The sequence below is a fragment of the Biomphalaria glabrata genome, chromosome 1, assembly GCF_947242115.1.
Source record: "Biomphalaria glabrata chromosome 1, xgBioGlab47.1, whole genome shotgun sequence".
NCBI classification, from domain to species: domain Eukaryota; kingdom Metazoa; phylum Mollusca; class Gastropoda; family Planorbidae; genus Biomphalaria; species Biomphalaria glabrata.
This window is the reverse complement of record NC_074711.1, coordinates 17,148,743-17,175,571: the sequence shown is the minus strand read 5'-3', so window position 1 is coordinate 17,175,571 and position 26,829 is coordinate 17,148,743. Positions and strand designations below refer to the sequence as shown.

At 32.0% G+C, this 26,829-nt stretch overlaps 1 protein-coding gene across 4 annotated transcripts; it reads left to right on the top strand.

Moving 5' to 3' along the window:
- The first annotated feature begins 47 nt into the window (after positions 1–47).
- LOC106073509 (polypeptide N-acetylgalactosaminyltransferase 11-like) lies at positions 48–25,832 on the top strand. 4 transcript variants are annotated; one of them, XM_013234099.2, is made up of 13 exons: positions 48–261; positions 8,722–9,060; positions 16,937–17,018; positions 17,338–17,504; positions 17,768–17,892; positions 18,037–18,281; positions 18,791–18,908; positions 19,297–19,446; positions 19,554–19,691; positions 20,576–20,668; positions 21,313–21,417; positions 23,261–23,398; positions 23,526–25,832. In XM_013234099.2, the coding sequence occupies exons 2-13, from the start codon at positions 8,805–8,807 to the stop codon at positions 23,655–23,657; spliced, it is 1,749 nt and encodes a 582-aa protein (XP_013089553.2). In that variant the 5' UTR covers positions 48–261; positions 8,722–8,804; the 3' UTR covers positions 23,658–25,832. The 4 variants fall into 4 exon arrangements, with proteins under 4 accessions (XP_013089553.2, XP_013089545.2, XP_055881465.1 ...); XM_013234091.2 differs by lacking the exon at positions 48–261 and adding an exon at positions 269–493; XM_056025490.1 differs by lacking the exon at positions 48–261 and adding an exon at positions 299–314.
- Positions 25,833–26,829: the final 997 nt, after the last annotated feature.

The window sequence follows — 26,829 nt, the reverse complement described above, 5'->3', positions numbered from 1 at the left end:
CTGCTAGAATCTATTGTATAGTAGAGGCTATAGCACAAACCTATATATATTTTATCAAATCTAGATCTATAGATAAGAGTTTTGTCAGTGGTTCAGAATTTTGAAAGCTTTTACTGTCTTACTCTTGACTCTAATGAAGTTATGTTCAGAACGTAAACAACAACTAAATAAGTTCAATAACAAAAAATCTAGAACTAATGTTACCTTACTTATAGGGGGCATAGTCACTCATGACTCATAGTCATACTCATAGTGATAGTGGTAATAGAATCTAGATCTAGTTTTAGAATTTAGATGGCACTACGACGGACTACGTGACTACTACTAGACTCTAGTCACTACTAAGACTAGCTGCTGACTAGCATCACAATGAAATGTGACAATCAATGATCATCATCATGAATCAATCAATGAATTATTGTTTGTATTATTATATGATTATGAATCATTCACAACAATGATGAATGATTTCAATGATCTATCTGAATCTATGGTAAATAATGATTCGTATACTCAGGCAACCCATTCCATGCTCTAATAGCATTGAATTCTATAACAATAATTACTCAAAATAGAATCCATGGACTATCTAGACAACCTAAGTTTAGATCAAATCATTAAAAAGCCAACTAGATTAAACAACACATTAGATCTCTTCTTAACCAACAGACCTGGATTAGTAGTTGATTATAATATTATCCCTGGTCTATCAGACCATGAGTCTCATGAGATCATAAAAATACACAGTCAGATAAAAGCAGTAGCCAATACAAAACCCAAAAGAAAAATCTTACTCTGGAATAAATGTAACCTAACACAACTACACCAATTTGCATTAAACTTTCAACAAACATTCTTATTAGAAAAAGACATTAACCAACCAGTCGATGACCTCTGGAATTTCATTAAAAACCATCTTAAAAGCATTATAGAAAATCATATACCAACTAAATACACATCAAACAAAATAAATAAATGCTGGTTTAATAATAGACTAAAGAAGCTTTGTAAACAGAAGGAAAACCTATATAGAAAATTTAAAGAAACTAATGCAGAAAGAGTTTACAAAAAGTATATAAAAATTAAACACTTAACCCAAAAAGTAAGCAGACAGCTGCAGAGTGAATACATAAACAATGTAATATCTAAAGACAACAACAAAAACCTATGGTCATACATTAAGTCTAAGAAAATGGAAACAACAGGCGTAGCGCCATTAAAAGATGAACATAACATAATACATAATGATAATGAAACTAAAGCAAACATTCTAAACAAATACTTTGCATCAGCATTCTCAGCCCCAGGAGACAAAGACATATTACTGAATTTGAACCAAGTAGACAACATAGAAGATATAGTAGTACAAGAAAATGGAATTCAAAATCTATTAGCCAACACCAAACCAAATAAAGCTTCTGGACCTGATGGTATTCCAGCTAGATTACTCAAAGAACTAAGTAATGAGCTAGCCCCAGTGTTCAAAATACTCTTTCAGGCTTCACTTAACCAGGGCAGAGTACCAAAGGACTGGAAAGAAGCTAATGTCACCCCCCTATTTAAAAAAGGAGAAAAATCTGACCCAGGAAACTACAGACCAGTATCACTTACCAGCATCACATGTAAAATCCTAGAACACATAATATGTAGCAACATCATAAACCACTTAGACAAACATAGTGTCCTCACACCATACCAACATGGCTTTAGGAAATATAGATCATGTGAAACACAACTAATAGGACTAATTGATGATTTTTCAAAAGGTTTAGATAATAGTGAACAAATAGATGCTATCTTACTAGATTTTTCTAAGGCTTTTGACAAAGTTCACCACCATAGTTTGCTTAAAAAATTAAAATATTTCGGCATTAATGGTCCACTGCATCAGTGGATTAAAGACTTTCTGATAGGGAGAGAACAAACTGTAATAATAAATGGCTCTAAATCAACACCGATAACAGTAAACTCAGGTGTACCTCAAGGAACAGTCTTGGGTCGACAACTATTTTTAATTTACATAAATGATTTACCAAATTGCATTACTTCAGGAACAAAAGTCAGATTATTTGCAGACGATTGCATAATATATAGAACAATAAAAACAACACAAGACACAGATATTTTACAAAGAGAATTAGATGAATTACAGAAATGGGAATCAAATTGGAGCATGTCTTTCCACCCAGAAAAATGTCAGTTGTTAAGAGTAACAAAAAAACTAAAACAAATTAATTCCACTTATCTTATTCATGGCAAACCAGTAACACAGACTAAAAACGCAAAATACCTAGGTGTTATAATAAATGAAAAACTGTCATGGAATCCACATATTGATGAAACTACAAAAAAATCAAACAAAGCATTAGGATTTATTAAAAGAAATTTCTATAAATCAAATAAGAACATAAAACTAAAATGTTATTTAACCTTGGTTAGGCCAATAATAGAATATGCATCCTCTGTTTGGGACCCCTCAACTCAAGAAAACATTAAGAAACTAGAACAGACACAAAATAGAGCAGTGCGATTCATAACAAATGAATATTCACATTTGACTAGAGTAACACCTTTAGTAAAATCACTAAATTTAGAAAGCCTTCAGGACAGAAGGCTCAAAAGTAAAGTAGCAATAATACATAAAACACTGAACCATAATCTTCAAATACAAAAACAAAATTTAATAAAATACTCTGAAAGACACAAAGATAAAGGCACATTCCTCGTCCCATATGCTAGGACAAATTTGTACAAATACTCCTTCTTCCCTAGTGCTATTAAAGCATGGAATGGGTTGCCTGAGCTAGCCAGGAAAACCAGTGACTTGGCAGAATTTAAGTCATTGGTTAATATGCATGACTAAATGCATGACGCGTAGGACGTAATCATCTTCTTTTTTGAAGTAACGTCTGTATTATATAAGATAAGATACTCAAAGAACTAAGTTAGAGCTAGCCCCAGTGTTCAAAATACTCTTTCAGGCTTCACTTAACCAGGGCAGAGTACCAAAGGACTGGAAAGAAGCTAATGTCACCCCCCTATTTAAAAAAGGAGAAAAATCTGACCCAGGAAACTACAGACCAGTATCACTTACCAGCATCACATGTAAAATCCTAGAACACATAATATGTAGCAACATCATAAACCACTTAGACAAACATAATGTCCTCACACCATACCAACATGGCTTTAGGAAATATAGATCATGTGAAACACAACTAATAGGACTAATTGATGATTTTTCAAAAGGTTTAGATAATAGTGAACAAATAGATGCTATCTTACTAGATTTTTCTAAGGCTTTTGACAAAGTTCACCACCATGGTTTGCTTAAAAAATTAAAATATTTCGGCATTAATGGTCCACTGCATCAGTGGATTAAAGATTTTCTGATAGGGAGAAAACAAACTGTAATAATAAATGGCTCTAAATCAACACCGATAACAGTAAACTCAGGTGTACCTCAAGGAACAGTCTTGGGTCCACTACTATTTTTAATTTACATAAATGATTTACCAAATTGCATTACTTCAGGAACAAAAGTCAGATTATTTGCAGACGATTGCATAATATATAGAACAATAAAAACAACACAAGACACAGATATTTTACAAAGAGAATTAGATGAATTACAGAAATGGGAATCAAATTGGAGCATGTCTTTCCACCCAGAAAAATGTCAGTTGTTAAGAGTAACAAAAAAACTAAAACAAATTAATTCCACTTATCTTATTCATGGCAAACCAGTAACACAGACTAAAAACGCAAAATACCTAGGTGTTATAATAAATGAAAAACTGTCATGGAATCCACATATTGATGAAACTACAAAAAAATCAAACAAAGCATTAGGATTTATTAAAAGAAATTTCTATAAATCAAATAAGAACATAAAACTAAAATGTTATTTAACCTTGGTTAGGCCAATAATAGAATATGCATCCTCTGTTTGGGACCCCTCAACTCAAGAAAACATTAAGAAACTAGAACAGACACAAAATAGAGCAGTGCGATTCATAACAAATGAATATTCACATTTGACTAGAGTAACACCTTTAGTAAAATCACTAAATTTAGAAAGCCTTCAGGACAGAAGGCTCAAAAGTAAAGTAGCAATAATACATAAAACACTGAACCATAATCTTCAAATACAAAAACAAAATTTAATAAAATACTCTGAAAGACACAAAGATAAAGGCACATTCCTCGTCCCATATGCTAGGACAAATTTGTACAAATACTCCTTCTTCCCTAGTGCTATTAGAGCATGGAATGGGTTGCCTGAGCTAGCCAGGAAAACCAGTGACTTGGCAGAATTTAAGTCATTGGTTAATATGCATGACTAAATGCATGACGCGTAGGACGTAATCATCTTCTTTTTTGAAGTAACGTCTGTATTATATAAGATAAGATACTCAAAGAACTAAGTTAGAGCTAGCCCCAGTGTTCAAAATACTCTTTCAGGCTTCACTTAACCAGGGCAGAGTACCAAAGGACTGGAAAGAAGCTAATGTCACCCCCCTATTTAAAAAAGGAGAAAAATCTGACCCAGGAAACTACAGACCAGTATCACTTACCAGCATCACATGTAAAATCCTAGAACACATAATATGTAGCAACATCATAAACCACTTAGACAAACATAATGTCCTCACACCATACCAACATGGCTTTAGGAAATATAGATCATGTGAAACACAACTAATAGGACTAATTGATGATTTTTCAAAAGGTTTAGATAATAGTGAACAAATAGATGCTATCTTACTAGATTTTTCTAAGGCTTTTGACAAAGTTCACCACCATGGTTTGCTTAAAAAATTAAAATATTTCGGCATTAATGGTCCACTGCATCAGTGGATTAAAGATTTTCTGATAGGGAGAAAACAAACTGTAATAATAAATGGCTCTAAATCAACACCGATAACAGTAAACTCAGGTGTACCTCAAGGAACAGTCTTGGGTCCACTACTATTTTTAATTTACATAAATGATTTACCAAATTGCATTACTTCAGGAACAAAAGTCAGATTATTTGCAGACGATTGCATAATATATAGAACAATAAAAACAACACAAGACACAGATATTTTACAAAGAGAATTAGATGAATTACAGAAATGGGAATCAAATTGGAGCATGTCTTTCCACCCAGAAAAATGTCAGTTGTTAAGAGTAACAAAAAAACTAAAACAAATTAATTCCACTTATCTTATTCATGGCAAACCAGTAACACAGACTAAAAACGCAAAATACCTAGGTGTTATAATAAATGAAAAACTGTCATGGAATCCACATATTGATGAAACTACAAAAAAATCAAACAAAGCATTAGGATTTATTAAAAGAAATTTCTATAAATCAAATAAGAACATAAAACTAAAATGTTATTTAACCTTGGTTAGGCCAATAATAGAATATGCATCCTCTGTTTGGGACCCCTCAACTCAAGAAAACATTAAGAAACTAGAACAGACACAAAATAGAGCAGTGCGATTCATAACAAATGAATATTCACATTTGACTAGAGTAACACCTTTAGTAAAATCACTAAATTTAGAAAGCCTTCAGGACAGAAGGCTCAAAAGTAAAGTAGCAATAATACATAAAACACTGAACCATAATCTTCAAATACAAAAACAAAATTTAATAAAATACTCTGAAAGACACAAAGATAAAGGCACATTCCTCGTCCCATATGCTAGGACAAATTTGTACAAATACTCCTTCTTCCCTAGTGCTATTAGAGCATGGAATGGGTTGCCTGAGCTAGCCAGGAAAACCAGTGACTTGGCAGAATTTAAGTCATTGGTTAATATGCATGACTAAATGCATGACGCGTAGGACGTAATCATCTTCTTTTTTGAAGTAACGTCTGTATTATATAAGATAAGATACTCAAAGAACTAAGTTAGAGCTAGCCCCAGTGTTCAAAATACTCTTTCAGGCTTCACTTAACCAGGGCAGAGTACCAAAGGACTGGAAAGAAGCTAATGTCACCCCCCTATTTAAAAAAGGAGAAAAATCTGACCCAGGAAACTACAGACCAGTATCACTTACCAGCATCACATGTAAAATCCTAGAACACATAATATGTAGCAACATCATAAACCACTTAGACAAACATAATGTCCTCACACCATACCAACATGGCTTTAGGAAATATAGATCATGTGAAACACAACTAATAGGACTAATTGATGATTTTTCAAAAGGTTTAGATAATAGTGAACAAATAGATGCTATCTTACTAGATTTTTCTAAGGCTTTTGACAAAGTTCACCACCATGGTTTGCTTAAAAAATTAAAATATTTCGGCATTAATGGTCCACTGCATCAGTGGATTAAAGATTTTCTGATAGGGAGAAAACAAACTGTAATAATAAATGGCTCTAAATCAACACCGATAACAGTAAACTCAGGTGTACCTCAAGGAACAGTCTTGGGTCCACTACTATTTTTAATTTACATAAATGATTTACCAAATTGCATTAATTCAGGAACAAAAGTCAGATTGTTTGCAGACGATTGCATAATATATAGAACAATAAAAACAACACAAGACACAGATATTTTACTGTTTGGGACCCCTCAACTCAAGAAAACATTAAGAAACTAGAACAGACACAAAATAGAGCAGTGAGATTCATAACAAACGAATATTCACATTTGACTAGAGTAACACCTTTAGTAAAATCACTAAATTTAGAAAGCCTTCAGGACAGAAAGCTCAAAAGTAAAGTAGCAATAATACATAAAACACTGAACCATAATCTTCAAATACAAAAACAAAATTTAATAAAATACTCTGAAAGACACAAAGATAAAGGCACATTCCTCGTCCCATATGCTAGGACAAATTTGTACAAATACTCCTTCTTCCCTAGTGCTATTAGAGCATGGAATGGTTTGCCTGAGCTAGCCAGGAAAACCAGTGACTTGGCAGAATTTAAGTCATTGGTTAATATGCATGACTAAATGCATGACGCGTAGGACGTAATCATCTTCTTTTTTGAAGTAACGTCTGTATTATATAAGATAAGATAAGATATTCTAGAATAATAGAGAGATTTACCTCTAGACCTAGATCTATAATATACTATAAATAATTTAAATTATCTATAAAAAATTTAAAGAAAAGTGCTGTAATGCCATTGCAGTATTTCATGTGGCTATGCAATTCTAGCTGTGATCTAGATCTATATATTAATATTATATTTTTGTCCACATCCAGTGCAGACATAACCATTGCCTGCAGGCTGGCTGCAGGTGGTCTGTTTACGTTCATTTTTGGCCATCTACTTCTGACCTCAGCCTTAGATTTCCTTTTGGTTTCTTTTGCAGCCTTGTAATAAATCTCCAGCTTTCTTATTCAGAAACTTTTTGCAGCCAGGTGCTCTCTACTATGTCAATTAAAACTTGTAAGCTAGCTCCTAGATGCTGGTCTTCAAAGCATTTTTGGGGGGTACCTTTGATATGTTTACCATCTTTCAGCTCACCAAAAATAATGGCTTTTGGCAATTGGTCATCCTCCATAGTATATAGACTAAGACTGCTTAAATTGATCCTTTTGGAAATTTGTTGTGATTACAAGGACTCTTTTCTCATAAAAAGACAACACAACAGAAACATACTCATAAATATAACAGACACAACATAAAAAGTTCATTCAGCGACTACACACAGGCATCTTGGTCCTTTTCATGTTTCCTGATCAAGGAGTGGAGGTGATATAGTCTGATCGAGTATGGTACGAACAAGTTTTTTTACCACTCTGTTCTTGTTTTGATTGACAGTAGTCGCCCACTTCGCGATGACCTGACATAGTTCTGATGGAGCAGGTGGCCATTGTCTTCCAAGATTTTTTTCGATTTTCCTTAGACACTTTTGTTCAAAAAGTTCCTTTAAATGTGGTAATGTTGTGAGTGTAATTTTTGATGCTCTTTTTATGATGGTTTCTAGACAGCGCAACAGGTTAGATGAAGCGTTGCCTTGCCAACAAGTTATTCCGTATGTTAGCAGTTTTTGTATAGTTGTGCCGTAAAAAGTATGTATATGTGCTCTGCCTAGTGTAGCTGTCAAACTATAAGCAGCCTCTCTATACTATCCATACTATGCTGTCATTCACAAGAACACCCTTGTTTGTAGTGTGGTCTAGCCATTGTTTGCCCACAATGGAGCAATCTTTGATGAAAATGTTAAAGAAAAGCTTGGCAAGTGGTTAAATTAAATAGATAAACATAAAAGCAAAAGACTTAGGCATTAGATCTTATAGTCATTAAAAACAAACCAACCCTGTAAAAAAACTAGAACCGATTGTCTATGGGAGATAATGGCACTATTTCTGCCTCATTCACTAGCAGATAGTTAAGTGCCTAAAAAGGCTAGCGTAGTAGTCTAGTAAAGAAATATAGTTTCTGGTGATATATTATATATATAAATTATTGTTATACAACCTACTGTTATAAAAAGATTTCTTAGAAATGTTTCTTAACATAATTATTGTTCAAATTTGCCCAGGGCATTTTTTCCTTATTTTGAAAGGCATTTTTTGTTCCCTCATTTTCTGCTTTTTTTCAAGATAGTTTTTGCTGTCAAAGTCTGTTGAATTGGTGCTTTATCCTGTCAAAGTTTATACATAAATAATAAGCCTTAAAAAAGTATTTAATTTTGTCTTATTTTTGAAAATTTCATTATAAAATTATTATTTTTTAATTGCAGGTTTAAAATTTTTTAAGAACAATGGATTAGTCAATACATTAAATGAATGCCTGATCTGCACTATTATTTAAACATCAAAAAACATGGTTAGAATTAGAAGATCAAATTTGATCTTTGCCTTGATTGCCTTTAGCATAGTGTTTTGGTTTCTCTTGTATTGGAACTTTTCTTCCATTTATGCCCACCAAAAAGGCCTGCGATTGAAATCCAAGTTCAATAGTGATGAATTTCAGGCCAGAGAACAGAATGTCGATAATGAAATTGAGATATACAGTGAATTATATCTTGAGAATCTGGCTGAAGTGAAAACAGCAGATGACCAAAGGCAATATGATGCAGGTAAATAATATTCAGTACTTGAAATAAATGTTTAATAATTCTGTAGACCTGTACAGAAATATATATATATCTATATTATAAAGTAGAATGTAAGGTGTATGTATGTATGTGACTTATAGACATCAAAACCACTTGATAAAACTTGGCAGGAATGTTTCTTGGGTACCAACTTAGACCGTAGTGTATGTATTGTAGCCCTAAAACAAACTTAAGACCCTAAAAAAAATAAAGTTGTCTGACTCTATTACAGCTATAGTATTTTATGGATCTAGGCCATGTCTACAATGTTGACATGAGAAAAGATCAAAAGGATTTAGACTCTAGAGTCTAGATCTATATTCATTCATGAATCGCGTACTAAAAATTATTTCGTTTAATTGTTCACTATATAATCCCATTCATTTAACAAAGCTATCGCTCTTTTTGTTTTTAATAGATATGAATGTATCGGCTTCGGGTAAACCCATTTTTTGCAAAACTAATTTTATTTTCGTAGCGAAAGAGAAAAAACTTGAAAGGATCATTAGCTAAGTTTAACATACATCTAAATCCAATCCACTAGATTAGTAAACACAAACTTAGACCCGCATGCCGCGGGTAATGTCAGTCTAGTATATATATATATATATATATATATATATATATATATATATATATATATCTATATATATATATATATCTATATTATAAAGTAGAATGTGAGGGGTATGTATGTATGTATGTATGTATGTATGTATGTTACTTATAGACATCAAAACCGCTTGACCAATCTTGATAAAACTAGGCAGGAATGTTCCTTGGGTACCAACTTAGACCGTAGTGTATGTATTGTAGCCCTAAAACAAACTTAAGACCCTCAAAAAAAATAAAGTTGTCCGACTCTATTACAGCTATAGTATTTTATGGATCTAGGCCATGTCTACAATGTTGACATGAGAAAAGATAGAAAGGATTTAGACCTAGATCTATTTTAAGAAATACACTTTTCGCAGATAGTTTTTTACTTTGACACATGAAAATACAAAAGAAGATCCATTGATTTCATTATATAATAAAATTAACCTTCAATTTTGTGTTTCAAAAGCATTTTTTACATTAATTAGTTCCTTATATCTGTGACTACAGATTTCCTGACGAACATTCTTTCATTAGACAATACCGTAATGAATCGCGTACTAAAAATTAATTCGTTTAATTGTTTACTTTATAATCCCATCCCTAGATCTAAAACTCTAATTCAACTCTAAGATGATAAAACTTCTCTTCGCACGGATAGTTTTATACTTTAACACATAAATATATTAATTAAAGTCCATTCATTTCATATTTTGATCAAATAAACATTCAAATATGGTTTTCTAAAGCTACATTCGCTTACGAAAGCTGCGAAGCCGAGTTGAGATAGGCCTAGATCTATATTCATTCATGAATCGCGTACTAAAAATTATTTCGTTTAATTGTTCACTTTATAATCCCATTTATTTAACAAAGCTATCGCTCTTTTCGTTTTTAATAGATAAGAATGTATCGACTTCGGGTAAACCATTTTCGCAAAACTAATTTTATTTTCGTAGCGAAAGAGAAATAACGTGAAAGGATCATTAGCTACGTTTAACATACATCTAAATCCAATCCACTAGATTATTCAAAAGCAAATGTTTTAATTTAAAAAAAAAATGGATTTAAGCCTATTAGCTATTTTTACATTGACACATTCGCTTTACTTATTACATTATTATTTCGTTTAATTGTTTACAAAACACTCTCAGTTACTATATCGAAAGTAATGCGCAAATAAAGACCCGCGGGTCGCGGGTAACATATATCTAGTATATTATAAAGTAGAATGTGTGGTGTATGTATGTATGTATGTATGTATGTTACTTATAGACATCAAAACCGCTTGACCAATCTTGATAAAACTAGGCAGGAATGTTCCTTGGGTACCAACTTAGACTGTAGTGTATGTATTGTAGCCCTAAAACAAACTTAAGACCCTCAAAAAAAATAAAGTTGTCCGACTCTATTACAGCTATAGTATTTTATGGATCTAGGCCATGTCTACAATGTTGACATGAGAAAAGATAGAAAGGATTTAGACCTAGATCTAATTTTAAGAAATACACTTTGCGCAGATAGTTTTTTACTTTGACACATGAAAATACAAAAGAAGATCCATTAATTTCATTATATAATAAAATTAACCTTCAATTTTGTGTTTCAAAAGCATTTTTTACATTAATTAGTTCCTTATATCTGTGATTACAGATTTCCTGACGAACATTCTTTCATTAGACAATTCCGTAATGAATCGCGTACTAAATATTAATTCGTTTAATTGTTTACTTTATAATCCCATCCCTAGATCTAAAACTCTAATTCAACTCTAAGATGATAAAACTTCTCTTCGCACGGATAGTTTTATACTTTAACACATAAACATATTAATTAAAGTCCATTCATTTCATATTTTGATCAAATAAACATTCAAATTTGGTTTTCTAAAGCTATATTCATTTACGAAAGCTGCGAAGCCGAGTTGAGATAGGCCTAGATCTATATTCATTCATGAATCGCGTACTAAATATAATTTCGTTTAATTGTTCACTTTATAATCCCATCCCTAGATCTAAAACTCTAATCCAACTCTAAGATGATAAAACTTCTCTTCGCACAGATAGTTTTATACTTTAACACATAAATATATTAATTAAAGTCCATTCATTTCATATTTTGATCAGATAAACATTCAAATTTGGTTTTCTAAAGCTACATTCGTTTACGAAAGCTGCGAAGCCGAGTTGAGATAGGTCTAGATCTATATTCATTCATGAATCGCGTACTAAAAATTATTTCGTTTAATTGTTCACTTTATAATCCCATTTATTTAACAAAGCTATCGCTCTTTTCGTTTTTAATAGATAAGAATGTATCGACTTCGGGTAAACCATTTTCGCAAAACTTTTATTTTCGTAGCGAAAGAGAAATAACGTGAAAGGATCATTAGCTACGTTTAACATACATCTAAATCCAATCCACTAGATTATTCAAAAGCATTTTTTACATAAATTAGTTCCTGATATCTGTGACTACAGATTTCCTGGCGAACATTCTTTCATTAGACATTACCAAATGGTTACACATTAACACATCTCTCTACTGAGTCTATTCCTAGGCCTAGGTCTAAAACTCTTATTGAACTCTAAGATGATAAAACTTCTTTTCGCAAAGATAGTTTTATGCTTTAACACATAAACATACTAATTATTGTACATTCATTTCATATTTTAATCAAATTAACATTCAAATTTGTTTTTCTAAAGCATTTTTAATACATTCGTTCGCTAAAGCTGCGTAGCCGTGTTGAGATAGGCCTATATTCATTCATGAAAAAAAGTTCACGCATGCGCAGCACAGAATGAACTCTATAAAAGCCAATTTTTAACTCTAGATTAGTGTAGATTTAGATCTGTGTCTACCTCAAGATCTACTTTATACTTTATACACATGAACATACAAAATTTAGTCTATTCATCTCAAATTTTAATCAAATACATGTAGGCCTACAAGCAATTGTTTTAATTTGAAAAAAAAAATGGATTTAATCCTATTAGCTAATTTGATTTGATAGCTTCATTCACACTATTTTTACATTGACACATTCGCTTTACTTATTACATTATTATTTCGTTTAATTGTTTACAAAACACTCTCAGTGACTATATCGACAGTAATGCGCAAATAAAGACCCGCGGGTCGCGGGTAACACATGTCTAGTATATATATATAACCAAGGTGAGGTGATATAAGAGTGTGATTCTCATTGTCTAAACATATTATGATACATTGGTTAAAGTTAGCATTTTTACCAAGCAAGCAAAATTAATCCTTCATATTTGATGTTATTAATGAATGTAAGTTTGAATAAGGCCTGAAGAGATCAACAGCTATACTGGCACAGGTGTTGAATTTATTTTTAAATAAGTTTGTATTAAAAAATGTATTATTAATTCTCTAAGAAAAGTTACAAATCATAAGTAAAAACAAAATTAACTAAACCAAACAGTGACTATCATTTACTCCAATCAAATGCTAGACATGAAATTCAGTTAACACCGAATTTTTCACTTCCAGTTAATGCTCAGTGCTTTAATATCTAATTGTTAGTGGTATTTATAAGGTACCAGTAATCATAATTAATGTTTATGGCACATGCTTCATATATTTTATGCGACCTTTTTTTTAGTAATCTTCAAATTAATTTTTAATTATATCTCCTATTTAAAAGAAAAAACAATATTTTAAAACTCTGTTATTAACTTTTCACTATGTTACCACACATGACCACAGGGTAAATACTTCACAGATACACTTTTAGTTAAAAATAAAACAACTAAAGTTCCCCTTTTAGACCTTGCAATCTATAGGGCAGATGATGTTAAGGTCATCTATTTCCTTGGCCACTGTTTAATGAGCAGGGTTTTTTTTTTAGTGGCCAGCACACTGACCAACCACCTTTACTTTCCCCAACTAAAGTCAGGTACCCATTAGAGTTGGGTGGACTCAGGGATGCCCTAAAAATCCCAAAATTCAAAATCCCAGTCTTCGCTGAAATTCATACCTGGGACTCCAGGTACAATAGCCAAGTGCTTAACCACTCAGCCACCACGCCCCCTCCCCCCAACACTTTCAAAGCTATTGAGGTTTGTAGTTTTTGTCAAACACTATGGCTTTTTAGCAAGCATGTTGGTAAACAATGTTTACTGGCTTTATCTAGTTTAATAAAAAGAGCATTTTCATATGCCAATCCTTGACTTAGTGAGAGTTTTACTTGGCTTAATATGAGTAAAAATACTCTTTCAGGCTTCACTTAACCAGGGCAGAGTACCAAAGGACTGGAAAGAAGCTAATGTCACCCCCCTATTTAAAAAAGGAGAAAAATCTGACCCAGGAAACTACAGACCAGTATCACTTACCAGCATCACATGTAAAATCCTAGAACACATAATATGTAGCAACATCATAAACCACTTAGACAAACATAATGTCCTCACACCATACCAACATGGCTTTAGGAAATATAGATCATGTGAAACACAACTAATAGGACTAATTGATGATTTTTCAAAAGGTTTAGATAATAGTGAACAAATAGATGCTATCTTACTAGATTTTTCTAAGGCTTTTGACAAAGTTCACCACCATAGTTTGCTTAAAAAATTAAAATATTTCGGCATTAATGGTCCACTGCATCAGTGGATTAAAGATTTTCTGATAGGGAGAAAACAAACTGTAATAATAAATGGCTCTAAATCAACACCGATAACAGTAAACTCAGGTGTACCTCAAGGAACAGTCTTGGGTCCACTACTATTTTTAATTTACATAAATGATTTACCAAATTGCATTAATTCAGGAACAAAAGTCAGATTGTTTGCAGACGATTGCATAATATATAGAACAATAAAAACAACACAAGACACAGATATTTTACAAAGAGAATTAGATGAATTACAGAAATGGGAATCAAATTGGAGCATGTCTTTCCACCCAGAAAAATGTCAGTTGTTAAGAGTAACAAAAAAACTAAAACAAATTAATTCCACTTATCTTATTCATGGCAAACCAGTAACACAGACTAAAAACGCAAAATACCTAGGTGTTATAATAAATGAAAAACTATCATGGAATCCACATATTGATGAAACTACAAAAAAATCAAACAAAGCATTAGGATTTATTAAAAGAAATTTCTATAAATCAAATAAGAACATAAAACTAAAATGTTATTTAACCTTGGTTAGGCCAATATTAGAATATGCATCCTCCGTTTGGGACCCCTCAACTCAAGAAAACATTAAGAAACTGGAACAGACACAAAATAGAGCAGTGAGATTCATAACAAACGAATATTCACATTTGACGAGAGTAACACCTTTAGTAAAATCACTAAATTTAGAAAGCCTTCAGGACAGAAAGCTCAAAAGTAAAGTAGCAATAATACATAAAACACTGAACCATAATCTTCAAATACAAAAACAAAATTTAATAAAATACTCTGAAAGACACAAAGATAAAGGCACATTCCTCGTCCCATATGCTAGGACAAATTTGTACAAATACTCCTTCTTCCCTAGTGCTATTAGAGCATGGAATGGGTTGCCTGAGCTAGCCAGGAAAACCAGTGACTTGGCAGAATTTAAGTCATTGGTTAATATGCATGACTAAATGCATGACGCGTAGGACGTAATCATCTTCTTTTTTGAAGTAACGTCTGTATTATGTAAGATAAGATACTCAAAGAACTAAGTAATGAGCTAGCCCCAGTGTTCAAAATACTCTTTCAGGCTTCACTTAACCAGGGCAGAGTACCAAAGGACTGGAAAGAAGCTAATGTCACCCCCCTATTTAAAAAAGGAGAAAAATCTGACCCAGGAAACTACAGACCAGTATCACTTACCAGCATCACATGTAAAATCCTAGAACACATAATATGTAGCAACATCATAAACCACTTAGACAAACATAATGTCCTCACACCATACCAACATGGCTTTAGGAAATATAGATCATGTGAAACACAACTAATAGGACTAATTGATGATTTTTCAAAAGGTTTAGATAATAGTGAACAAATAGATGCTATCTTACTAGATTTTTCTAAGGCTTTTGACAAAGTTCACCACCATGGTTTGCTTAAAAAATTAAAATATTTCGGCATTAATGGTCCACTGCATCAGTGGATTAAAGATTTTCTGATAGGGAGAAAACAAACTGTAATAATAAATGGCTCTAAATCAACACCGATAACAGTAAACTCAGGTGTACCTCAAGGAACAGTCTTGGGTCCACTACTATTTTTAATTTACATAAATGATTTACCAAATTGCATTAATTCAGGAACAAAAGTCAGATTGTTTGCAGACGATTGCATAATATATAGAACAATAAAAACAACACAAGACACAGATATTTTACAAAGAGAATTAGATGAATTACAGAAATGGGAATCAAATTGGAGCATGTCTTTCCACCCAGAAAAATGTCAGTTGTTAAGAGTAACAAAAAAACTAAAACAAATTAATTCCACTTATCTTATTCATGGCAAACCAGTAACACAGACTAAAAACGCAAAATACCTAGGTGTTATAATAAATGAAAAACTATCATGGAATCCACATATTGATGAAACTACAAAAAAATCAAACAAAGCATTAGGATTTATTAAAAGAAATTTCTATAAATCAAATAAGAACATAAAACTAAAATGTTATTTAACCTTGGTTAGGCCAATATTAGAATATGCATCCTCCGTTTGGGACCCCTCAACTCAAGAAAACATTAAGAAACTGGAACAGACACAAAATAGAGCAGTGAGATTCATAACAAACGAATATTCACATTTGACGAGAGTAACACCTTTAGTAAAATCACTAAATTTAGAAAGCCTTCAGGACAGAAAGCTCAAAAGTAAAGTAGCAATAATACATAAAACACTGAACCATAATCTTCAAATACAAAAACAAAATTTAATAAAATACTCTGAAAGACACAAAGATAAAGGCACATTCCTCGTCCCATATGCTAGGACAAATTTGTACAAATACTCCTTCTTCCCTAGTGCTATTAGAGCATGGAATGGGTTGCCTGAGCTAGCCAGGAAAACCAGTGACTTGGCAGAATTTATGTCATTGGTTAATATGCATGACGCGTAGGACGTAATCATCTTCTTTTTTTGAAGTAACGTCTGTATTATATAAGAAGAAGATTGTGATAGTAGGAGTAATATTCCTCAATATATTTTATGAAACAATGAACCATAAAACTGTAAAATTAAAAAATTGACACTAGTTCTTCTTTTTTTATTTCTACTTAGGTTATCATAGTCATTCTTTCAACCAAATGTTAAGTGACAAACTTAGTTATACAAGACCTCTTCCTGACTATAGAAACAAAAGGTGAGTTTTATAAAATACTAAGTATAATTAAAGGAAGCCCTCTCTTTCTAACTGGCTTTGATTGCCATGTCCTGTCCACTGTAGACTCTGCATATTTCAGATCGTAATAGACTGCTCACAACAGTTACAAATGAATTTATTTGTTGAGCAAGGGAAGGAGGACACAGTTTTACAATATATATTCATGACATATTTACCAAACTTTTAAGTCATTTTCTTAGGATTAGCACTTTCAATAGCTGCAGTTACATATTAGTATGGCATTAATTACTATTGTATTCCTAATCATTTAAGGTGAACATACAATAATTTGTTTCAGATGCAAAGATCAACATTATTCTAGCAGTCTTCCGCACACAAGTGTTATTATTTGTTTCTACAATGAAGCCTTGTCAACATTACTACGCACAATGCACAGCGTATTGGCAAGATCCCCTGTGGAATTAATTCATGAAATTATACTCGTTGATGACTTTAGTGACTTTGGTAATATAGCATCAAAACTGTAAAATTAATATTTAAATTTCTTTAGCCTTTAGTCATATTTCTCTTTCTTTTATGCTACTTTAGTGACTTTGGTAATATAGCATCAAAACTGTAAAATTAATATTTAAATTTCTTTAGCCTTTAGTCATATTTCTCTTTCTTTTATGCTACTTTAAAAGAAAAATAAATATAACTCTTACATTAAAGATTACAATTTAGTTTTTCATAATTGCTGATTCTCTAATCAACATCAATCTTTACAGATTATCTAAAATCAGATTTGGAAAACTACATTAAGAGTTATTCTAAAGTGAAATTATTTCACACTCCAGATCGTCTTGGTCTCATACGAGCTCGTATGTTTGGAGCCAAGCAGGCAACTGGCTCAGTAAGTGAAAGCTTTAGTGTCATACATTTACAATGTTAATTCAAGACTTAAGGTAAAATTTTAAGCATTTTATTTTTGCGTTTATTATTAGCTCAGTTACAAAATGTCTTCTTGAACTAATTATACATTGTCTGTATTTTGTAGGTGTTATTATTTCTAGACAGTCATTGTGAAGTAAATATTGGATGGCTGGAACCTTTGTTAGATGTTGTTAACAATGACCCTCACACAGTTGCTGTACCAATTATAGACATGATCAATCCTGACAAGTTCTTCTATGAAGCCTCAGACTTGGTGCGTGGAGGATTTAATTGGGGCATGCATTATCAATGGGATCCTTTACCTTCCAATTTAGTGAAAGATTTATTTGAAAAGCCAGAACCATACCAGTAGGTATATTGTGTACTCCAATTTTTAAACTTAGCACTGGTATCCATTAATAAAGTATATTTTTTGAAATGTGGTGAATTAAGATGTCTGTCATTTGAATCAACATCTACAGGTTCCAATCCTGGTTTGGCTAGGAATTAAAACATTGTTACCAAGTGTGAAGGTGTCTTACATATGTTATAGAACATATACACACCTGTTACCAAGTGCGAAGGTGTTTTATAATGTTATAGAACACTACCAAAATTATTAATTTTCAAAAAAACTAAATTACACTTCTTCTATGCCTATTTTTAGAATTGAAGTTCAATTCAATCATTTTTCTATTTCTGAGCTACTTATTCAGAAACATTTTATTGAAGATGATATTAAGGTCTGTTAAAACATGTATTGCATCTTAACATATTCTTTTCATGAATCTAAAGTTTATTTAAAATTGTATCTTCTGAAAATGTAGAAATTATAGTGATAAATGATATATATTAATTTGAAAATTATTTTATTGCAGAACTCCCACCATGGCTGGTGGATTGTTTGCTATAGACAGAGAATATTTTTATCATCTTGGAGAATATGACAGTGGAATGGAAGTGTGGGGAGGAGAAAATTTAGAAATGTCTTTCAGGGTAAATTGAAACAATTTCAGTCAAGTTATTAAATGATCCACCATATTCAAATGGTCTACAAAATTGTGTACATTTTATTCACTTAAAATCAGATACTTGTGATTTACTATTTGTATTTGTCACTTGAGGTTCTATAAGAATATTTTTTCAACCTATCAAAAAAAGCTTATTTAGCTTAAAACTTCAATGTCAAAATTATGTCAAGTATCTCAAGCAAAGCAGACTCCCACTCTCTTGTAAACCAATTTGGTCTAAATAGTACAGTATATAGTTATAAACTTATTAAATTATTATTAAATTTCTAAATAATGTATAATAAATGTATTAATTGTTTAGTTATCTTTTGAAATAGTATGAAAATCTCAAGAGATAAATAAATTTTCAACAGATATGGATGTGTGGAGGGCGTTTGGTGATTGCTCCTTGTTCTCGAGTTGGGCACATTTTTAGAAAGCGAAGACCATATGGCTCTCCTTCTCAGGACAGCTTTACAAAAAACAATCTTCGAGTGGTACATGTTTGGTTAGATGACTATAAAGTATGTGGTAACATTTTTTTAGAATAAAGTTCACTCTAAATAAGATTTTTTTTGTTGTTTTGTATAAATCTTGTATTCATTTTTTTTTTTTTTTTTTTTATTCCCAGAGATATTATTTTCACATTAATCCTAGAGCAGAAGACATGGAGTTTGGGAATATTACTGGTAGACTTCAGTTGCGTAAGAACCTGAACTGCAAGTCGTTTCATTGGTATTTAGAAAATATATATCCTGAACAATTAAGTGTAAGTTTGTTGTTTTTTTAGAAAAATATTTTTTTATTTTTTAAACATTAAAACTACTATAATTAATTTACTATCATTTTAAATGTGTAATATCTGTCTATATATGTTAAATGTACCAAAGAATCAGTAATAAGCTCATCATCATCACTTGTCCCTTGACTTTCATCATTGGGGTGTGACAGTTCGTGCAACCAAAGTCCTCCAATTTTCCTGGTCAGAAGCTGTTTTAGCAGGATATCAAGAGAGAGACCAGTCTATTCTTTTTATTATCCAGCTAGCTTTTCTTTGGATGATCTTTTCTTAGTGCTCCCTCCACTGTACCTTGAAGAATGACTTTTGATAGTGAGTCATGACTTACAGTATGACCAAAATAGCTCTGCTTTCGTCTCTTCACAGTATTGATGAGTTCTTCCTTTTTTCCAGCCAGAGTGTTGACTTGTAAAAGTACAAACTCATTTGTCTTTTTTTCCTGGTATCTAATACCCATCATTTTACTGTAGCATTCTCAAATGCTTGGATTCTTCTTTCAGCCTCAGCATCCAACTTTCACAACCATACATAAGTATATAGACCACTAGCAAAGAATACAGTTTTAATTTTACTGGAAAGCTGATGTTATTCTTCCAGATTTTTCACTGTTTGTTCACGGCAGCGGATGCCAAGCTTAATCAGATGAGAGCATGAAATGACTGCATTGAGAAATAAACAAAAAATATATATAATAGCTGGATATTAATCAATAAGAAAAGATTAATTATAAAGAATTAAACTTTTTTTTTAAGCTTAATTTTACTCTTAATTAATTTTTTTTAATATTCTAATGCAATATGTTGATTAAAGCAAAGTCATTAAGATATGTTTAATAATAAAATATTTTTTTAAAGAAATTACCAGACTTAAATCATTCCTACCATGGCCAGCAGAATGGACCTAATGACCCCATTGCTTCAAAAGTTATTGTTCGAGCTCGAGGTTTGGTAAGTACTTATTGAAATGTGTTTTTAGCATCCATCATATGGGAAAAAAAGCTGCTATTAGTTTAGTGCAATCTTTCATGTTTGGATCTGAAAAACTTAATGGATTATTAAAAATCAATTCACCATTACTTGTATCATGCTAAAAACATGTTTAAGCCTACTTTCTTGTTTTAAAAATTAAAGTATGCAAAAGACTTTTACATACACATACTGTACTTTCAGATAAAGGTTGTTTTTGAGGGCAACATAAAAGAAATTATTTTTTTTTTATTCTGGCCTCTCTTAAATCATTCATTTAACAACCCTGCTATTCATTATCACAAGTTTATTCACCATCTTTTGCATTCTAATATTTACGAATCTAGAAATTCAACTGCTAAATTTGCTAGAATATATTTTAACCCATAATTTTTTTATTTATTTCATTTTATTGAATAAGGCTGTCAGAAATTATTTTGGTACAGATGTGAGAAAAACAAATAAAAACAAAAAAAAATTTTTTATCTGTAATAGTTTAGATTTTTTTCTGCATATTCTTAAAATATAAGAGAAATCTGATTATGCCTATCTAGTCATGTAAACTAATACCCTGCCTAATAAAAATGTACATTATACATCACTATTTCTTTTTATTCACTAATCAGTTGAAGCATGCCAGCTCAGGCCTGTGCCTGCAATCTGAAAAGACAGTCTATGATAAACGTGCTTTAATTCAATTAGCTGTATGTAAACCAGGAGATAAAAATCAGGTAGAGATATATTTACATGAAATAGATTTAAGAGTTACATGTTATCCAAGGCCTGCATTTATGGGCAAATATTACTATCACATTTTCTTAAATATATTGCTTAGCTCAGTGATTTTCAAACTTTTTTTTTATAATGTCAAAACTTGCTCACAGACCCCAAAGTGAAAAAGCTACATAAATGCACCCTTTATAAATTTCATCTGGAAACAAAAAATCATTTTGTTGATGGCATGTTAATTGAAATTATACCTTTTGTTTAAAATAAAAGTTTTAAAAAATAAATGACTTGAATGAGATTAACAACATTTTATGAGTGTTTTATGTCCCACTCAATGTTTCTAAGTAGTAACCACAAATCTCCATGAGCACAAATGTCTTGCAGTTTTTAGCAGCCCCCAAAAGGGGGAAAGATGCTATTAGTTTTGTGTGCAATGTCTGTCCCATTTAGATCTCATAAACTAGAAAAGATAGTGAAAATCTGACTCCACAATATTTTAGACCATTCATTCTGAAAGCAAAAAATCTAATTTTTTAAATCATTTATGCAAGCAGTTTTTTCATAAAAATACAACTATTCACTATTAATAGTAATAAACACGAGAGGCTCTTTAGAAGGAGAGATGACGATTTACCATATTTTTAACATTTATGTCAAAAAAATTTTTTTATTACATTTGTATTGCAAAGTTTAGTAAGTTCTGTCATACTAACTACTACATTACATTCTTTTTTTTTTAAAGAGAAAAAATCTATTTAGTATGCATATAAGTTGGACATAATTTAAAACCACAATTAATAAGTAGTTTTTCATATTATCGCGTGAACTGCAGTACCTCAATATGGAAATAAACTTCTTTTTTTTTTACGGAGATATTTTTTTCTTGAGGATTTGAATAAGAGATTAATCCTTTACAAACAATTAGATCAATTAGATATTCATTATAAGACATCAGTTAGGCCAGGTTCACATCTAACTTCACTTTCACCTATCCTTTGGTCTGCTGGACCGCTGGGGCACCACACAAGATCTGTCAACCTTCTTTCTCCATTCTTCTCTGTCATTTGTCTATGATAGAATTTCATTCTGATGTTCTTTCTGAAAATATTGAAACCTGCCTTTTTACCTGCCTGGGTGGACCACTTTGGGGGCCAATTTTAAGTTTGTTTCCACACAAACTATCTTTGTAACCTTGTTTTATTTTTGATGAGGTTCATAACGGCACTGAATCCACATTCTACCAAATAGAAAGACAATAACCCATAATGCAGGGCGTAAAATTGGGATCTGTTTTTTAACCAGAATTTGTGGTATCCTTGTTCAAACATTGGTTTAAATTCCTCATTTTAATAATTGATCCTGTACTTATTTGGATTTCTCTGTGATAGGATCTGAGTTTGTCCATGTGCAAAAGGATTCAATACCCATTGAGGAATATCCAAGTGAAGAATGTCTTCAAATTTATAGTTTAGGTCATCATAGAATAGTTCTTAATAGACATATTAAACAGTAGTGAGTTGTTATCTAATTGGATAAACTGGCTTTCAACAAAGAAGTTATTTTAATCGTATACAATTTTCATCTTTCTTCGGACCCTCTACAGTTGTCTCTGGGACCAGATTTTGAGAACCACTGGCTTACTATAAATGAAGCAGTTAACTCATATTGCTTTATTTTCCTGAAATTAACACTCCCAACAGTTCAGACAGCTGATTTCATGTCTTTTTCACATATAATATCAGCCTTTACCTCATCTGTGTCAAAGGTCACTTTTGAAAGACATACAATTTAAAGTTACAATTAATACTTATAAAAAAAAAATGTTTTCCCTTTTTTTTTCTGTAGTTATGGTTTGAATCTGAGCAGAAAGATTTGCGCCTGGCTAACTTGTTATGTTTAGATGTAAATGCAGATGAAGGTCCCTATGCAAGGCTCATGAAGTGTAAAGGTTCTAATCAACAGACCTGGATCTGGTCAAAAATGGTAAGACCTGACTTTTGTTTCTAAGCCAAGATTTTTATGGTAGTTTAAAAAGTTTGATCAGATCTGTGTAGGATATATGGTAAAATTGAAGAAAAAAAAATTAGCAATAAAATTATTTTTTTTTCAGGGATACAAAAGTCAGTTGGTCAATTATGGAACTTCAGAATGTTTGTTTGCAGAAAATGTAGAACCTGGAGCTCTTCTTACAACAAAATCATGCAGTGACAGTCCTTTTATGTTATTCAGTCTTGTCATGTAAATATAATATGCCTAACAAAAAAATGTGAAGTACTAAAAGTGTAAAGCACTAGTAGATCTGCAGTGTACTAAAAAGCGTGGCCATAATATTTATTTGTCAATTGATAAATTACACTTTCAGTTTAGACCAACTTTTAACATTCCATTCCATCATTTATTTTTGGTGAACTGGTTTCAGCATTATTGCCACAATGTGTAGTTGTAATGAATTGTTTTTGCTTTTATTGGTTTTAAAACATAATTTGAATATAAATGGTCTTTTTTTAAAAATCAAATTGTATGTACATAATAACTAAATATTGATCAGGTTGTTATTACTGTGTGATATTTAACTTTTAATTATGCTGCATTTATGCTACAAGTACTCAGTATCAGTATCTGATACACTTGCAGTTGTTGTTTTTTTTTCTTTTACAATGTTCTTTACCTATTTCTTGAATTTTTTTTTTTTTTTTTTGGATAATGAATAAAATTCTTACCTTGAATAATGTATGTAAATATATATTATATGCTAAAAATGTATTTAATACCTTGTATTAATATGGATAAAGCTCAACACTTAAGTTAGTTTTGTTGTTGTTGTTGAGGTTTTCGATTATGAAAACTAGGGGTGCACCGGATAGTACTTTTTGATATCCGGCCGGGGCCGGATATGACCGGATAGTAAAATTTGATATTCGGCCGGGGCCGGATACCTAAGTGTCTTGTTAATAGCTTGTGTTGCGGAACATTTTACGAAAACTGTTAAATAACATACCTATATTGGTTGGTTTTATTTTTTTCCCTTTTATATACCTTATTGTTTTAAACTCTGTTACTGATTGATTTATTCAAACTTAACAGTATTTCTAAAAATCTGTATAGCATGATTGTGTCTGTGTGTATGTACGATGCCACCAACTGTAAAGGATGTGTGTAGGAAGGTCAATGTAAATAATGTTAGTATATATTTAACTAGTTACTAATGTAAATCTCATAAGTAAAGTGCAATCTGCCTTGTACAGTGGTCGTATGTATGTGTTCATGAATTTCAGACCAACAACCTGGTCAGATATACCTAGTGAGCCTACACATGTAGTCCTAGTGTAGTGTGTATAGTTGTTTGTGTTAACCATCAAGCATTGTTTTTTTTCCTTGAGCATACGCACGCAATAAATTTGGGTGTCAGTCAAAAAAGATAACACATTGGCATGGTCAGTCAAGCCTATAGATAAATTATACCTGTCCACTAGTTAGAGGTCAAGGTTGTTTTTTTTACGCTCCAGCATATTGTTTCTTTGTTTGCTAGATCTAACTGCGGTACTATCATCAATTTATTTTATGCGGTTTTAAAATTTACTGTAAGTTTTTCCGTTATTTATTAAGTCAAAAGAATTAAACAATGAAATTAGTTTTCTTTCTAAAGATTTTAATACAAGGCAAAAAAATACACACACGCAAACATGCACATCTTTGTTTTATTTTATTGTGCAAAGAACGTACGTAAGAAATATTAAATGCAAAGAACGTATGTTAGAAACATCTTCCTTAATTAATACTTATTAATTATTTTATTCGTGGTTTCAGTAACTGTTACAAAAAGGAACCATAATAAGCCTATGGATGTCAGGTGTGTAAAAGTCGTCCTAACCTGATACACAGTGGCTAAGTACGCATCTTAAGTAAAAAAAATAGTAATAACAAAGAGTTAATTGACTGTCACAAATTATTAAGAATATTGTTATCAAATCAAGACACTTAACTGCAGGAGTAATATTCAAGTTAACACGTTAGAAAAATTATTTAACCGTAATATTTATTTACAGTGTAATATCCTTTGTTAGCACGTTGTGTTTTTTCATTCTGGCTTAAAAATGGTCAATGTCTATAAATAAATTGGGAGTCAAGGACCAAAGAAATAAAATAAGGAGTAGGGGGTGTTTAGCTCTTCTACAAAATAATTAGTTACTGGCTTACTGGGCTATATAATCTCGCGGTTTGTGTTCTGTGTAGCCAAAGGTCACTCGTTTAGGTGCGTGTGATCTTTAGTCCAGCTTACTAATTGGGATGTTCAAGTAACTCGGCACACTTGAAAAGGTGTGGCCTCTAGCCCAACCATGTGATTAAGATTTTTCTCCAAATAAGCAAACTTTTGTCCGGATACCCGTGTAGATGTTTGGCTTGAAGTCCAGCCCCCCCCCCCCCCCCCCCATTAAGATTAACTACTAAGCAAACAAACAGTTCCCTCGTGTGACCTCTAGAGAGTGCTTGCGTCCATCGTATCTGACTTGGGGTCACCTGTCAATCAATGAACTCAATGTGATGAACTAAACAAATAAAAGGGGGAGGGAGTTGTTCATCTGGAAATATACCTAGTCCTAGTTACCTTAGAGGTGTGGCTCTTGTAGTCCAGCCCCCCTAATAAAGATTAACCACTAAGTAAACAAACTCAGTTCCCTCGAAAGGTGTGACCTCTAGAGAGTGTCAATACGCTGACATTAAACCTACGTCCATCGTATTTAACTTGTGGTCACCTGCCTATAAAAAAAACTCAATGTGATGGACTAAACAAATAAAAGGGGTGGGAGTTGTTCATCTCTACCTCTGGAGATATACCCGCACAGCTAGACAGACATCTGGTCAGCATGACGTAGTCAAGGAATGTAGCATTTTAACATGTTAACTAACGTACTCAAAGGTCAAGACAAATTGAAAAAAGTGCCAGCCATTGCTGCTCTGTATGTAAAGCGCATTTATGATGTAAAGTTTCATTTCTATTTATATTAAGTTATTAACACGCCTTGTCTTTATAATAAACGATGTTTGGTGCATATTCATAATGGCTCTATTTTTAAGCACATTATTTTGTTTTAATATAAACATTAATACATTCTACAACAGACATTAATGGAACGAGGTCCACTTTATGCATTTTAAATAGGTGTATTTTTTACTATCCGGTAGTGATATCCGACCGGAGCCGAATAACACCGGATAGTAAAAAATGCCAGATATTCGGCAGAAGCCGGAGCGACTATCCGGTGCACCCCTAATGAAAACCAATTCTGATGAAGATACAGCATATTTGGATTGTACATTTTGCTACAGGACTATAAATTGTATTTAGTGCATTTTTTTGTGGTCATTTGTTAACAAGGGAATTAATCCCTTGGCCAGCAAAATAACCAAAAGAC

What these genes read in the sequence shown, in the direction of transcription:
- LOC106073509 (XM_013234099.2), top strand. Translation starts at nt 8,805, where the DNA reads ATGGTTAGAATTAGAAGATCAAATTTGATCTTTGCCTTGATTGCCTTT. An exon ending in CCAAGCAGGCAACTGGCTCA is followed by an intron (nt 17,893 to 18,036) that starts GTAAGTGAAAGC and finishes TGTATTTTGTAG; the next exon opens with GTGTTATTATTTCTAGACAG. An exon ending in AACCAGGAGATAAAAATCAG is followed by an intron (nt 21,418 to 23,260) that starts GTAGAGATATAT and finishes TTTTTTCTGTAG; the next exon opens with TTATGGTTTGAATCTGAGCA.